The sequence below is a fragment of the Coffea arabica genome, chromosome 6c, assembly GCF_036785885.1.
Source record: "Coffea arabica cultivar ET-39 chromosome 6c, Coffea Arabica ET-39 HiFi, whole genome shotgun sequence".
NCBI classification, from domain to species: Eukaryota; Viridiplantae; Streptophyta; class Magnoliopsida; order Gentianales; family Rubiaceae; genus Coffea; species Coffea arabica.
Window position 1 is genome coordinate 25,052,917 of NC_092320.1, and position 16,788 is coordinate 25,069,704.

At 34.7% G+C, this 16,788-nt stretch overlaps 2 protein-coding genes and 1 long non-coding RNA gene across 3 annotated transcripts; 1 reads left to right on the forward strand and 2 right to left on the reverse strand.

Moving 5' to 3' along the window:
- Window positions 1–5,595: 5,595 nt before the first annotated feature.
- On the reverse strand, window positions 5,596–6,568 carry LOC113691855 (3'-5' exonuclease-like). The gene has a single exon (XM_027210182.2). The coding sequence runs from the start codon at window positions 6,427–6,429 to the stop codon at window positions 5,770–5,772; it is 660 nt and encodes a 219-aa protein (XP_027065983.2). The 5' UTR covers window positions 6,430–6,568; the 3' UTR covers window positions 5,596–5,769.
- Window positions 6,569–7,337: 769 nt separating this feature from the next.
- LOC140008576 (uncharacterized) lies at window positions 7,338–8,860 on the reverse strand. Its single transcript, XR_011816077.1, has 3 exons — window positions 8,480–8,860; window positions 7,933–8,060; window positions 7,338–7,528 (listed from the first exon to the last, which is right to left on the reverse strand). It is a non-coding gene; the product is annotated as an uncharacterized lncRNA (long non-coding RNA).
- A 1,159-nt stretch (window positions 8,861–10,019) lies between these two features.
- LOC140008706 (uncharacterized) lies at window positions 10,020–14,462 on the forward strand. The gene is made up of 2 exons (XM_072053559.1): window positions 10,020–11,546; window positions 12,438–14,462. Exons 1-2 carry the CDS (start codon window positions 10,020–10,022, stop codon window positions 14,460–14,462), a joined length of 3,552 nt encoding a protein of 1,183 aa, XP_071909660.1.
- The last annotated feature ends 2,326 nt before the right edge of the window (window positions 14,463–16,788 follow it).

The window sequence follows — 16,788 nt, forward strand, 5'->3', positions numbered from 1 at the left end:
TCCATTCGGGTTTCATGATGATTAATTGTTGCTTAATTATCATCAATTTTAATCTCAACTTCGCTTTGATTGAGAATCACATTTTATCACTCCATAGCAATCTACATTTTGGTTTAAAGGCCATTATGCCCATTACAATTGTGATCACTCATTTACAATCTTGACTCCGGTTGAAAAATTGCCGTGTCACTTGTGTTTCCAATGACTCGTCACACGAATTAACAACTCTAATCGACTTCCCTCCATGTTTTACTTCACTTTAACATTTTTCTAATGTTTATGATAACTCTTCCATTTTTTAATTAATCATCTATAATCTCGATTCTAGTTTCAAAACAACTTATTCACTTATTTTATTATTACTCATGTAGACCTGTCAATGGGTTGGGTACGGGTCGGAATTGAACATTTCAGACTTAGACCCGTTTTGGTATACATGTTCCAGATTCAACTCGTATACGTGATGGGTCTTACACTTAATCTTCCAGATCCAGGTTCGATGGGTAACGAGTCGAATTTTATGCTAAGTATATATTTTTATAATGATTAATTTATTGTATAATAAGCATTATTGCATCAATAAGTATATATATCATTATAATAATAAGTATTATTGTATATATTATTGTATTATTGTATAGTAATAAACATATATTATTATTATAATAAGTATTATTGCATTAATAATTATATATTTTTTATAATTATTAATTTATTTAAATGGGTCTAGGTCAGATACAGGTTGGAATGCAATACTTCGTATTCGGTCCATCTTTTTATTAGGAAAAAGGCGTCGGGATTTGAACCGGGTATACGAACTTGTATTGTACCCATACTTGGCAAAAATAAGCGAGTCCAGGCCGGGTCTGAGTCTAGACCCGGACCACTTATAGGCCTATACACATGTACAATATCAATTCTGGTTTGAAAGCCTCTACATCAATTATGATTATCAATGCTCAACTATAATCTCGCTTTTAGTTTTAAAGCCACTGTGTGAATAATGTATATGATTATTCATCTACAATCTTGCTTCTGATATGAAATTTGTTAAAGTAAAACCTCTATAGATTAATACTCGATAAATTAATAACCTTGATTAAATAATAAATTGTTTCAATCTTAACCTGGGCTAATGAGCTAAATTAATTATTTTGATAAACATAAAAAAGTAATAATTTTTTAAAAAAAATTGTATAACCTTTGATCCCATTTATTGCATAAATAAATAATTCACTAAAATTACATGTCATATTTTCCTAAAATATGAGTCTATTTTTAATTTATGAATGCCTTTTAAAACGAAAAGCTATAGGTTAATAATGCGATAAGTAAGAAGATTTTGTGTTTGTTTATTATAAAAAGACTTTCTTGTTATTTACATATATTATATATTTAATATAATTCATTGTATGCATTTAATAGAATGGAAGTGAATATCTATCATTTAGTATTCCAAAGTCTTTTTGATCTCTTAATAATAGAAAAATGATATCAATTCTGTACGTATATTGAAGACATTAATAGAATTAAGCTATACTTGCAAATCAAGTAGATACGGATTGATTTATATTTCTTAAACTTTTAGCATCTTTTTCTTAATAGAATAATTCATAATTTATAAAAGAAAATTTTAGTTGATTAAATGATTGTGTCATTGAATTATAAGTACACTCAATAAATTATTAATTTATTAATTTATCAATTAATTAATATTTTTTAAATTAATAGAATTTGTATGGTCCCAAAATTATTGATTTATAGAAGTTTTATTGCAAGTCAATTACGATTATCAATACTCATTTACAATCTCGATCCCAATTTGAAAGCCACTATACAAATTATGTATACATTTTGAGTAATCGTAAACTTAAATTGACATAGTAGCTTTCAAATCGGAAGTCAATTATCTTGAAAGCTACTATGTCAATTATGTTTATAATAATCATTTACGCTAACTAACAGTTATGTTTAAAACCATCATAGGTCTTTGGTTAAGTATTCATTTATACCTTTAAAGTGTTGATTCATCATCATACAAGTGGTTTTGCAAAATATTTCATGTATTTTCTTTAATAATATATACAACTTAGGATTTTACACAAATGATCATCTATGGATTCTATGCATGGCCTAGTTTATTCCCCATTCGATTCAATTATAGGTTGAGAATAATTTTTGAATTCTTCCCGCTATTTCTATTTTACTTAGGCGCCAATTCTCGGGAGTCACTTCCGAATTACTTGCAATTCCAAGGTGCATAACAAACGGCAATTCCAAGGGCGTATGTTCATATCCTACAATATACAAGTCCAAATACAACAACCAACTAGTTCTAGTGTAGCTAACCACCAAGAAAGTTTTAAAGTTCTACTTGACTGAAAATCAAGAGATCAAATCTCTTAGCCAAATCTCTTGGCCTATATTCTAATATCCACTATTACTAGTTATAACATAAAATCTAATATGTCGACAGAAAAAAAAAGAGGTCCAAATACATTTGTGATGTGAGTTTGTTTGGATAGGAGTTTATTTGGATAATTTATTTGAGATAATTACTGTAACACTATTTATGATTTGATATATGTGAGATAAAAAGATGATTAAAATTTATGAAACAAATTATTTTATTTCAAATCATCTCAATCCAAACACACGCAGCCTCCTTCCAAGTAAGCGGTTATGCCTAGTTTCAGATTAGCATATATTTTCTTGGGAAAAAAAATCCCAAAGCCCTTCAATTAATAGTCAAGTGAATTTTTGGCCCTTCAACAATTAAAAGTAAACTTTTGACCCTCAATTTATCAAAAATGCTAAATATTAGGCCTTTTGTCAATTTAAGCAGTTAATGATGAAAAAAAACAACATCACATGCGCTCCACGAGGTATTTGCAGGGGCATTCTTGTCCACCCATGAGAATTCATCGAGTAAAAGGCAGGCTAAAAAACCTAATTGAAGGAACATTTTACAGCCCTTTTCTTTACTCGCACATCATCTTCAATAACAATCAAGAAGGCTTCATTTTACTCTGCTGCTGCTACTGCTGTAAGCCACAAGGAAGACTTCAGTGGCAGAGGACCCCTCTCTCTCTCTCTCAAATACAAAAGGAAGGAAAAGAGGAAAGCCAATATATAAAAGGAAGGAATTTAATTCGACTGCTGTAAGTTACAAGAAGGACTTCATCTCCCTGCTAACCCCTCCTCTCTCTCTCAAATACTAAGGGAAGGAAAAGGGGAAACCAAAATACAAAAGGAAGGAATTTAATTAGGAAAGATAGTCATGTCGGTGGAAGAATTGTTAGTTACTGTCCCGAGATAGTTAAGTCCATGGGTCTTGAATTTAGTTAGTGAGATTTTTTTTATTTGAAAGTGGAAGCATTGGTGTTATCATATTTTCCGAAAACTCCATATGTATCTACAATCCTCCATGGCAAAACTTTTGGATTTCTTGCAAATGCTCCTCTGTAAATTAAATTATACGACTATTTATAATTTAAAAATAGCAGGGATTGGAAGTGAGGTGAGCTCAGCATTTTGGAGGAGGGATTCAAAAAGGTATGTTGCATCTTTGTATTGGATTGCTGTATCTTTGTATTTGATTCGTTCTTCCCTTCTTTTTCTGTGTGTGTGTGTGTGTGTGTGTGTGTGTTTTTTTTTCCTGATTTGTGTCATTTTCTAACAATTCTGATTTTATACTCGATATTGTTGACTATTTCCTTTTTTTTAAAGCTAACTTTAGGTGAATTTGAGTTGTTTACTACTTTATTGGCTATTTTATTACCTGATTCTAGCATTGCCACACTCATGTACGGAGCTGCCGATAAGGCTTCAGCCTTCATGGAGGAGAAGATAGAGGTCAACGTGGTCAATGAGGACATGCCTAACAATGCTAGAATGCCCCTGATAATAATTCTTGTGAGCAGACAAGAATACCCTTACTAATTCCTCGTGGATTGCAGGCACAACATTTGGCATTTTTGATAGATTAGAGGTCGAAAGTTTACTTTTAATAGTTGAAGGGCCAAAAGTTTACCCAACTAATAGTTGAAGGGCTATTGGACTTTTTTCCTTTTTTCTTTGTTGTCTCTTGCCAGGCCCACGGTGATGTTATGTCCATGTCCATTTTCCCTTGTTGTTCCTACCATAGAGATGATTCATCTTTGTGCCGTAGATGAATCCTGGAACCAAGTACTTCAACATGACTTTTTTATATTTAAAAAAAATAAAAGAAAAAGATCAGTCAAACACTTAAAACCAATCATATTACTTCATCCTGTCAACAGATTGTCCGAACAAATATGGTAAAGCAGCCACTCCACACAATCTCAATCACCATGGCATCATTAAGTTCAAGATTCTGAAAGTATTGTAGCTTTGGGTACCCTAACAGTCTACAGATGACAGGCACAATGGCTTTTAACACCAGCAAAAATCACAGCATTTTCCCACCAGAAAACAGCCCATTTCCTATAGGATTTGAAATAAGTTTTGAGCAAACCAGACGGACTTCACCAAAAGCAACTAGTTAAGAATTTCTATAGAATTGAAAGGCAATCTTAATATATAAAAAACAAATTTATAATGATACTATAGCATCACATGCCTTTTTTTTCCTATTAATAGTCCAAATTTCTACCAATCTGAGGCATGGGAAGATCAAGGGAGAAAGCATATTGCAACAATCAGCTTAATAATTCCTCCCACATAAGGAACTTCTTGTTTTCATTCTCTTGAAAGCCTTTTCCTTGATGGCTTTATGTAGCCACTAGCCATAAACTTTCTATAGTATCCTAAAGTATTTCTTTAACCTGAAGTAACTAATGGATCCTATTATTCCCATTCGATAGACAGGATAACAATTGTAACCACTTTGAGACAATAGAAATCAAAATCAATTAGAACAATTCCCATAATAATTTGTTTAAACTTTTTATTCCAACAAAAACAACTAGCTTTAGCTTATGCTAACTTTAAAGCCTATTCTAACTTTTTAAAGCCTATCTTCAATATAAATTATCCAGAGCTGTAAGCCTCCACTGCACCAGACCTGTTTACAAGGAAATATGAAAAGGAACTATTCCTTTTCCAGTCACGGCAAGAAGCCACCCAAAAAACATTTCGTCTATCCGAAAGATGACACATTCAACTAAGGTGCCCTGTCTCCAACAGTTCTTCCTTGTTCTCATTTGCTTAACATTAATCAGCCACTCGAGCAGAATTAATAAACAAATATCTAGGGAAAATGCAGGTCAATGATCCATGATAAAACCAGTGATAATCAGAAAAACCCATTTCAACACAAACATAGATTAAGATTTCAACTGCCATTCACAAGTTAACATCTGGATTCCAATACCTAGTGTCAACAGCCAGAATAAAATTTTCCAACCACCGGTAGATATTAGGAATATAATTTCCAGTGGGAAATAAACCCCACGATACTAATCTTTATAGCAAAAAACCAAGAAAACATTAGGAACATGGCATCGCAATACTCAAAATTTCCCCTCCCCTGGGAAAAAAAATTCAAAAACTAGACTGGAAGCAGATAACATAGCTAGAATATAATAAATCCATCAAGAACTACGCAACATCTTCAACTCTGAAATCTCAACCATTTTTAACTACTAACCAAACATCCAAATTAAGCCAAATTTTACATAACAAAACACATAATCAAGATTAACAACTTCTTTTAAACTATTAAACAACCCCATTTACCCCGTAAACCAAATCCAACTACTAAGCAGTATTATTACTAGTAAGTACTCAATTTCCAGAAGCATTCAAACGCCTACCAATCTCAAATGAAACAAAAGCATCAACACAAGCATACTGCACTTGATCAGGAGTCAACCATCGATAATCCCACCTACCCATAGTAACCCTCCTCGGCTTCCCAACTTCCCTTCCAAGAACCACCCTAGCCAACTCTTTCATCCCAGCATTCCGCAGCTGTTTCATCCCACACTCTTCAGCAGCCAAATTCCTCAAATCCACAACGCTCCCGCCGACTCCCAGCCCATAATCCTCCAAAAGCTTCTCAACGTCGCTCTGAACCCCGATCCCCACAAAGGTATAGTCAGTATTGCCCAGAAAATCGCGAAGATCGTCGGGGATATCGTCGTACTCCTTGGTGCAGTGGAGGATTTGGAAAACGAGGCAACGGCGACCGACGCAGAGCTGGAGTGTAGCAACTGGGTTTTCCTGGTACTTGTTGAAATTGGGACGCCATTCGACGTCGACGCCGACGATGAGTTTGCTCAAGCGGCGGCGGTGGATCCTCTGAGTGTCGGCGAGCCAGTGGGAGACCTGGGATGGGTCATTGGTGACCAGAGTGTTGATGCGGTCGGAATAGAAGTAGACGTCGTAGAAATTGTGGGTATCATCGGGGAGTTCGTGATCTACGATGCTAATTTCCATGGCCATGTAGAGTCAAGACTGAAGTCTGCGAGTGTGTGTGTGTGTGTTTTTTTTGGTTTGCGAGAGCGGTTTTTCTTTGAAGCAAGACGACACTTTTCGTACAGAGGTGGGGACTGAGATGGCGCAGCCTTGGAGCGTGACCGCTTTTAGGATATGGCGAACCATTTTTTTTAGGGTAAAAAATAAAAAAGCACGTGTGATAAATCTAATATACAGAAAAGTACCTTATGATTTCAAAATATACAATACGATATTTTATATTTTGAATTAAATTATAAAAATGACGAAATCTGTTAAATTTAAATCTAATATACAGAAAAGTACCTTATGATTTCAAAATATACAATACGATATTTTATATTTTGAATTAAATTATAAAAATGACGAAATCTGTTAAATTTAACGTAAATGGACGAAATGACAATAATATCCTAATATAATTAAGCAAAAGACAGCTCAAAAAAATCATTTGTTTTATTCTCTAGATAGAGAGAATTGAGGGTTAAGGGGTAAAACAGGTATATTTATTAAAAATTAGGTATAAAATTTTTTTTTTAGGTTCCAATAAGTCATTTCCGTTAAGTTTAACGGATTTCGTCATCTTTACAATTTTAATTCAAAGTACGGGGTGTCGTGTTACATATTTTGATATTACGGGAGACTTTGCTGCATATTAGATTTAAGTAATAAAATTACTGTGTATTTGTGATAGCTCCACCTCTCCCTAAAGCGAACCAAAGGGTTCGCCGGACCGCCTGCCTAACTCTCGCCGGGATTCACTCACTCACTACAGTCCTCAAATATAATACAATACACATCTCAAATATTGCATCAAATGTTCCAAATATTACATCAAATGTTCCACAAATTTACATATCATAAGTGAAACGAATACTTCTCAATTGCACCACAAACTAAAACCTCAAGGGATAAAAGCAATACTAATTTCCCGAATAAGACAAAGGTCCTCAGTTCTCACATAATTACAAGTACAATCGCAGTCTCGAATATTACACAAGATAAATCTAGAACTCCAACGGTACAGGAGATAATCCAACCATTCACACGGAGAACTTTAATACAAATGCTTCCTTCGCCTCGAGCTCTATGGAGGGGAAATAAAATAGTTTTGGGGTGAGATAGGAGCTCAGTGAGTAACCAATAAAATCCGTAATCAAATAAATTTCACAATCATTCATTTCAATGATGTCATGAATTAGTAATCAAATATACGTTTATTGCTCTCGTGAGCCAGTGAAATCATTGTACTTAAACATCCAACGCTCAAATAGATCCAGTAACAGTAAAACAGAAATAGAGAGCCATTTGTGCTCCAAATAACCAGTAAACAGTGGTGGAGACGTCGGTTCTAAGTACAAGATTTCCCAAGGATTCATTGAAACCAAATCATGTCATGAACTCACATGCAAGCACACATGATATGCAATCGAGTAAATAATGCAAGAAACAGTTCATAAGTAGCTTTGAAAATAGTTTGGGGTCACTCACCAACCACAGCTTATGATCCATCATAGACAGTTTCTCGATCAAGTCCAAACCCTTCAACTCAAAATCAAAGCAATCAAATGCTTTCAAAGATCGGACAGCATTTCCCCTTAATTTCTTTATTTTTCAACCTACAAATAATCACCAAATCCATAACCATCAACCACAATTACACATATACATCATAGGCTATTAAACACTCTTAATAAGGGTCATAATACCACCTTCAATCTTAACCAATTAAGAGTTCAATAATCAATCATAAGAAAGCCCCAAATTAAACCCTAAAACTAGAATTTCTGCACAAACCAGAAATTTTCTGCAAACAATTATATCCAACGTATACAAGCTCCATTTTATACCACAACAAGCTATCATTCCATGACCAACGAACCATAATCATATAAAATCAGAAAATTTTCCAATAAATCAGAAATTGGTCCAACTTTACTTAAAATCATGAAATCACCCACAAAATAGCATATCTAACCTCTACAAACCACCAATTAACCATTATTAAAGCAAGAGGGAATTTTCTTATCCAACTTACCTCAAACTTAAGAAAGCTAGCAACTTAGAGCTTCCCTTTCAAAAATCACTCCACCAAAAGTTTCAAACCTCCTAAGTACACACTTGTATGGTGTAGTTTCCAAAACTATCGGTGAAATCTCAAGATTTGAGCAAAGATTGAAGCTAGCAAAAATGAAGAAATCTCTCTTGTTTTTCCTCTCTCAAACAGCCGGCCAAGCCAAGGAAAGAAATGAGGAAAAATCTCAGCCAAAACAAGATAAGAAGGAAGAAAAAAACTGGTCAAAGTTGACTACCGAGCTGCCACGTCACAATCCGGCCGGATTCAAGGCAGTGAAGAAATTAATTTTTTTTCAAAATCCAACAGCAATCCGGCCAAGAACTGGTCGGATTTGCGGCCGGATTTGGTCCTTCCCCTTTTCACCAAAAGTTTTTCTTTTCTTCCTCTTTCGGGCATCACAGTATTAGACTTTGCTATGTATTGATATTTTACCCTTTTTTTAAGTAATAATTTCAAAAACCTCCCTTGAGCTTTCCAACAATTTCATTGACCTCACTTCAGGTTTATAAAATTACACTGATCTCTTCTAAAGTTAAGATTTGGCAACAAAATCAATCCAAATTAGAATCAGTATCATTAAAAAAGTATTTTCAGGATAGAAATGAAACTTTTATTTCACAAATGCCTTTTATACTTGTGTACAAGTTGTATTGTAAATTAATGAAAAACATATTAATAAAAGTGAGGGAAGGTAAGTGCAAATAGCAAAGAACCAAAAATAAGTAGCAACTGACATTTTCTACAAAGTTGGAACAATAGCTAGTGCATTGGATCATGACAACTATTTTTTTAGATCTTTGTCATTTTGCATATAAAGACTATTAACAAGAAACATTAAGATGGATCTCATTTTCATTTGAAGCAACACGATTTTAGGTGAAAAAATGATTTTGTGTGGGTTTTGCAAGTTGAAGGTGAAGTATAAGTCTGGTGGTGTTGATGATTTCAATCATATTTAATGTTAAGATGGCTTACGAGCCACTTGATTATCTAGTTCTTTGTAGCAAGATTTGAACAAGGTTGTAACTAAACCAAGTTACTCGCTACTAGACTCAAGTTAGAGAATAACTCCGTCAAAAGTTGGATTCGAACACAATGTTGGAGGACAAATTTCTTAATAAGGTAATCCAATTGAATTTGAATAAGAAAAAACAAAATTTGAGTATTCATCGAGCCTTATTGTGGGAAAATCTGTATTTTTGGGAAGTAGAATATTGAGTGTGGGAAAATCTGTATTTTTGGGAAGTAGAATATTGAGTAATAAAACCGTGTAAATTAGGAGAGATTAGAGGAGCTAAATTGGGGTAAAATCTTATTCCTAGGATTAAGGATATAATTGTGTATAGTTTCCTAATATAGGCTGAAACCTGTTGTATATATTCTTTTGAATCAATGAAATAAATTATTCCCCTAATTCATTATTTTCAAGTTGGCATCAGAGCTAGGTTTGCCTGATTTTTCCTCCTAGTTGTTTTTTCACATTGTCCCCTGTCCCTTCATCATGTCTGAAACATCATCAGACTCTACCATTAATCCTCAAACTACTGCCTCTTCATCAAAAAACAGAATCGAATCCTTGAAAACTGGGGTTGATTCTCACTCAATTCAGATTACTACCATTCGGCTGAATGGAGATAATTTTCTCCGATGGTCACAAGCAGTCCGGATGTATATCAGAGGTCGTGGCAAGATGGGGTATTTAACTGGTGAAACAAAGGCTCCAATATGCACGGATCCTGCTTACGCAACATGGGACGCGGAAAACTCCATGGTTATGACATGGCTTGTAAACTCAATGGAGGAAGATATCAGTTCTAACTACATGTGCTATTCAACGGCACAAGAGTTATGGGAAAATATCAATCAGATGTACTCTGATTTGGGAAATCAGTCCCGAATTTTTGAGTTGACTCTCAAAATTGGAGATCTACGTCAAGGGGAAGACACTGTCACAAAATATTTCAATTCGCTTAAGCGAATATGGCAGGATTTGGATCTCTTCAACAGCTATGAGTGGAAATCAACAGAGGATTTTCAGCATCATAAGAAAACTGTTGAAGACAGCCGAATCTTTAAATTTCTGGCAGGGCTAAACGTTGAATTTGATGAAGTTAGAGGGAGAATTATTGGGAGACAGCCTCTTCCTTCAATTGGTGAGGTGTTCTCAGAGGTTAGAAGGGAGGAAAGCAGAAGAAATGTAATGCTGGGAAAGAAGGGTCCTGGAATTGCTGTTGAAGGATCGGCTTTAGAGGTTGCCTCATCCTTTAAAACATCAACTTATCCACGTAGAACAGGAGAAAAATTCAGTGAAAAATCACAGGTCTGGTGTGACTATTGTAATAAGCCTCGTCACACTCGTGACACATGTTGGAAACTGCACGGAAAACCTCCAAATTGGAAAAACAAAGGAGGAGAGAAGTCTGGACGAGGAGTTCCTACTGCTAATGAAGCTGATGCTGGCCCTTTCACCAAAGAACAAATGGAGCATCTTCTTATGCTACTGAAATCCAGTTCTACCTCATCTGACTTTCCTAATGCTTCTATGGCTCATACAGGTATTGGATCTAAGGCTCTATTCAATTCTTTTTTGTCTAATTCCTCAACCTTTCCTTCTCCTTGGATCATAGACTCTGGAGCCTCAGACCATATGACAAATTCTTTTAAACTCTTCCAATCATATACACCATGTTCTGGAAATAAAAAGATCAAGGTTGCAGATGGAGGTTTCTCTCCTGTTGCTGGAAAAGGTTCAATACAGATCTCAAAAAATGTTAACCTGAAATCTGTTCTTCATGTTCCAAAATTAGCCAGCAGCCTTTTATCAGTTAGTAAACTAACAAAAGATTCTAATTGTTTGGCTATTTTCGATGAATCTCATTGTGCTTTTCAGGACAAGAATTCGAGGATGACGATTGGCAGAGCTAGAATGATCAATGGCCTTTACTGTCTTGAGGATAATTCACCTAGTGCTCAAATTGCTCAAGAGTATAGTAGTAATATTTCTGTATCTGCTTATGAACAAATAATGGTTTGGCATTACAGATTGGGCCATCCTAGTTTTATTTATCTAAAACATTTGTTTCCTTTGCTGTTTAAGAATGTGAACCCCCTGAAACTGAAATGTGAAAGTTGTTTGCTTGCTAAAAGTGAACGAAAATCTTATGTCCCAAGGCCTTATTTACCATCAAAACCATTTTATTTGTTTCATAGTGATGTTTGGGGACCCTCAAGGGTTACTACTGTTTCGGGAAAAAGGTGGTTTGTAACATTCATAGACGACCATACTCGTCTATGTTGGGTATACTTAATGCATAAGAAGTCAGAAGTCGCAACCATTTTTCAAAATTTCTATAACATGATAGAAAATCAATTTCAAACAAAAGCAAGTATTTTGCGGTCTGATAATGGAACAGAGTATTATAATAGTATCCTTGGAACATTTTTTGAAGAAAAAGGGATTTTACATCAGTCTTCTTGCACTGATACCCCCGAACAAAATGGCATTGCCGAGCGTAAAAACAAACATCTGTTGGAAGTCGCTCGTGCCATGATGTTTTATATGAACTTACCAAAATATTTTTGGGGGGATGCTGTTTTAACAGCATCATACCTAATTAATAGGATGCCTTCTAAGGTCTTACAATATAGTACTCCTTTAGAGTGTTTTAAAAAAAATTTCCCTGAATCAAGAGTTAATTCAGATTTGCCTTTAAAAATATTTGGTTGCACTGCTTATGTGCATATTCCAAAGAAATCTTAGTCCAAGTTGGATCCTAGGGCCGAAAAATGTGTCTTTGTTGGTTATGCTCCAAATCAAAAAGGGTACAAATTCTTTAATCCTGTCACACGGAAAGTCTTTGTCACTATGGATGCAACCTTTTTGGAAGGTCTTCCTTTCTTTAACAAACCTTTGATTCAGGGGGAGAATTCTAGTGAATCAAATTTTTGGGAAACTGAAGCTTTACCAACTATAATTTTTGAAACAGATAAGGAAACGAAGATCCCTCAATTTGATAGTGCAGAAACTGATATTGGTTTATCAGATATGGAAATATTACGACGAGAAAAAAATCGTTCCAATCTTGAGCCTGTGGTATACACTAGGAGAAATATTTTCAAAAAGGGTGAAGGTCCATTGATGAGTCCAGCTCCTGTTCATGAGAAGTCCTCGAGGGAAGTCTGTCCAAATACATCAGGTAATACTTCACCTTTCTTTTCTTCTGCTGTTCCAGAATCTGACCCAGTTTTAAACCTTCCTACTCAAGAATCTGATCTTGATCTTCCCATTGCCATTAGGAAAGGAACCCGTACTTGTACTAGACATCCAATTTCCAAATATGTGTCCTATGATAACCTTTCCCCTAAATATAGAGCCTTTACCACTGAAATTTCAAAACTTGTGATTCCTAGAAACATTAAAGAAGCGTTGGTTGATCAGAACTGGAAATCTGCAGTGTTTGAAGAGATGGAAGCATTGAGGAAGAATGATACATGGGATGTGGTGGAGTTGCCTAGGGAGAAAAAGATTGTTGGGTGCAAATGGGTGTTTACAGTTAAAAGCAAAGCAGATGGTACTGTAGAAAGGTACAAGGCCAGATTAGTTGCGAAGGGTTTTACACAAACCCATGGTATAGATTATCAAGAAACATTTGCCCCTGTTGCCAAGATAAATTCTATTCGGGTCCTTTTATCTCTTGCTATTAATGCAAATTGGCCATTGTACCAACTTGATGTGAAAAATGCCTTTCTTAATGGAGACCTAGAAGAGGAGGTGTTTATGAGTCTTCCTCCAGGTTTTGTAGACAAATATGGTGTTGGAAAAGTTTGCAAACTGAAGAAATCTCTTTATGGACTTAAACAATCACCAAGAGCTTGGTTTGAACGCTTCAGCAAAGTGGTTAAAAAATTTGGTTTCTTACAAAGTCAGGCTGACCATACTTTGTTTTATAGGCATTCAAAAGAAGGTAAAGTTGCAATTTTAATTGTATACGTTGATGACATTATTTTAACAGGGGATGATTGTGGAGGATTAGAGAATTTGAAGAAGTTTCTGGCCAAGGAATTCGAAATCAAGGACTTGGGAAACTTAAAGTATTTTCTCGGGATGGAGTTTGCACGATCCAAGGAGGGAATTGTTGTAAGTCAAAAGAAGTATGTGCTTGATTTGCTCAAAGAGACAGGTATGATGGGATGCAGGCCAGCTGAAACTCCCATGGAGCCAAATTTGAAACTTCAACCAGCTAGTGTAGAGAAAGTAAGAGACAGAGAAAAGTTTCAAAGACTAGTTGGAAGACTTATTTATTTATCACACACTCGGCCTGACATAGCATTTCCAGTAAGTATTGTAAGTCAGTTCATGCATTCACCAGGCTCAGAGCACTTTGAAGCAATTCATAGAATCCTAAGGTACCTAAAGGGAACACCTGGCAAAGGTATTTTCTTTAAGGCACGAGGACATCTTCAAGTTGAAGCCTATACCGATGCGGATTGGGCTGGATGTATAACAGATAGAAGATCAACTTCTGGCTATTGTACGTATGTGGGAGGTAATTTGGTAACTTGGAGAAGTAAGAAGCAGAATGTTGTGGCAAGGAGCAGTGCAGAAGCAGAGTTCCGGGCTGTTGCTCAAGGTATTTGTGAAGTGATATGGATTAGAAGAATATTACAGGAGTTGAAGGTTTCAGAAGTACTTCCTATGAAATTGTATTGTGACAATAAAGCGGCTATTTCTATTGCTCACAATCCAGTTCTTCATGACCGAACGAAACATGTTGAAGTAGATAAGCACTTCATCAAAGAAAAAATAGAAGGAGGTGTAGTCTGCATGACCTATGTGCCAACTAGAGACCAAGTGGCAGATCTGCTTACAAAGAGTCTTCCCAAAAAACAGTTTGATTTGTTAGTGAGCAAGCTGGTGATGAAAGATATCTTCAAACCAGCTTGAGGGGGAGTGTGGGAAAATCTGTATTTTTGGGAAGTAGAATATTGAGTGTGGGAAAATCTGTATTTTTGGGAAGTAGAATATTGAGTAATAAAACCGTGTAAATTAGGAGAGATTAGAGGAGCTAAATTGGGGTAAAATCTTATTCCTAGGATTAAGGATATAATTGTGTATAGTTTCCTAATATAGGCTGAAACCTGTTGTATATATTCTTTTGAATCAATGAAATAAATTATTCCCCTAATTCATTATTTTCAAGTCTTATTTATAATATTTTTAAATTATGGGTTAAATACCAAAAAGTCCCTTGGTCGTCAAATGTTCAACATAACTTCCTATAGTTCGGAAACCTATATTTTAACTCCTCGTAATTTTAACTAAATTGAAATTTGAACAGAAACTGTATAAATTAACAATTGCATGCGCAATATTAGAATTGTCCTTTATAAATAATAGGATTAAATACCAAAAACCACTTTGTGATTTGCTATTTGTTCAACTTAATTTCCTATGGTACAGGAACCTATACTTTTGCTCTTCATGTTAAACAATCTCAATGAGTCCTCTAATAGCTACATTCTTAACTTTCTATGATTCAAAAACTTATGTTCTAATCTCTCGTGGTTAACAATTTCAAAGAGTCCTTTAATAATTTCAGAAACCTACATTCTAGTGTTTCATGGTAAACAATTTCAATAGGCGTTTTAGCATTTAACCCTTAAAATATTTATTGTAAAATTACATTTATAGGTAAGATAATTATGGAATTTACCAAAGAATTGAGCTTGAGAACATGATTAGGAATGCTAATGGGTCGAGTATTTTAAAAATTTCTCTTACCAAATCCTAACCCCTTTCTATGCCTTTTACCAAATCGAATAACTCTGCAGGCTTTAATTCCCTTTACCAAACTCTTTGGTGTGAGGATCCGAAAAAGAAATTATTTTATATTTTATATTTTATTTTATTTTTTTGAATGCGTTTTCTTTACTTTAAATTATTGCCTTAATTTCCTAGATATTTTTATAAGTGAGTCAAGTTTTTAAATCATTTTTCTTGTATAAGTTAGTACAGGTTAAATTCGTAATGCATTATGGAAGTAAGACCCACTAGTGAGGTGCGTGAGATAAATTTTTGAAAATTAAAAGGAGTTTTGTGCAAACGGAGATTATTTTATAAGGTGTTAAGGGATAATTAGAGGTTGACTAGATATTTTAGCCTTTGGAAGACAAAGAGATGAGGATTAACTATAGCAAACCACTTGTCACAAAAGCCATGGTCCTTTGACTTTGACTAAGACTTTCTTAACCCTTTAATTAACAAAAAATTTGGCTAAAAATCCTATCACTTTTCATCTTCCTTTGGCTGTAATTTTGAGTGAGGAAAAGAGAGAAAAACTTCAACTTCCAACTTCCAATCTTGCTTGAATCTTGAGTTTTAACCATTAATCTTGCAAACTACTCCATGAAAGGTGACATTTAAGGAAGATTAAAGGCTTTGGTGGAGTGATTTGGGAGAAAGAAGCACTTGGTTTCCATTTCTTCTTAGGGTATTAAGGTAACTATATCAAGAAACCATCTTCTCTTTTATTACTTGCATATGAGTAGATTTAGGACTTGATTTTGGTAGTTTTCATAGAAAATTTCATGGGTTAAGTGGTGGTTCGAAAATTTCAACTTTGAGTAATAAATTTTAGCCTTGATATGATGAGTTGAGATTGGCTATGATATAGTACCTTTTCCATGTGAATTTTCTCGGTTTTATATGTTATTTTGGTTTTATTATAGAAAATTTCAGCTTGTAGAGGAAAATTTCAGCCTAGGGTTTCGATTTTCCAACTTTATTATGGTAGTTCTTGAGTTAGATAATTGGCTATTTAGGGTGATTTTGTGACCTTAAACAAGTGTACTTTATAACCTATAAATTGTTATTGTGATTCAGGTTGAATTGAGATGAATATTGGCGTTGAGTTTGGATGGAAAGGTTTGGAAAATAAGGGGAAGTGTTGCTGAAAATTTTTTCCTGCAGGAGACTCTGAGCAGTCTTGGAAAATCTGTTAAATCTTGGTGTAGAAAATTCCAAATTGAGTTGTACTTATTGCATTTGAAACTAGATTTAGAGTGCATTCTACCGTGAAAATTTTAAAATTTTTCTCAATTCTTATGAATATCTATGATTTTCCAAAGTTCCCTGAATTTTCACACCTACTCTATTTTTCTACCTGATGAAGCAGCAACTTGAAACTGGAATTTGACAGATTTATAGATAGAATCTTACAAATGTATTTCTAAAAAATTGTAGTCCTTTGAGTCTATTTTCCAATGGTATA

What these genes read in the sequence shown, in the direction of transcription:
- LOC113691855 (XM_027210182.2), bottom strand. Translation starts at nt 6,429, where the DNA reads ATGGCCATGGAAATTAGCATCGTAGATCACGAACTCCCCGATGATACC.
- LOC140008706 (XM_072053559.1), top strand. Translation starts at nt 10,020, where the DNA reads ATGTCTGAAACATCATCAGACTCTACCATTAATCCTCAAACTACTGCC. An exon ending in CTGCTTATGAACAAATAATG is followed by an intron (nt 11,547 to 12,437) that starts GTTTGGCATTAC and finishes CCTTTGATTCAG; the next exon opens with GGGGAGAATTCTAGTGAATC.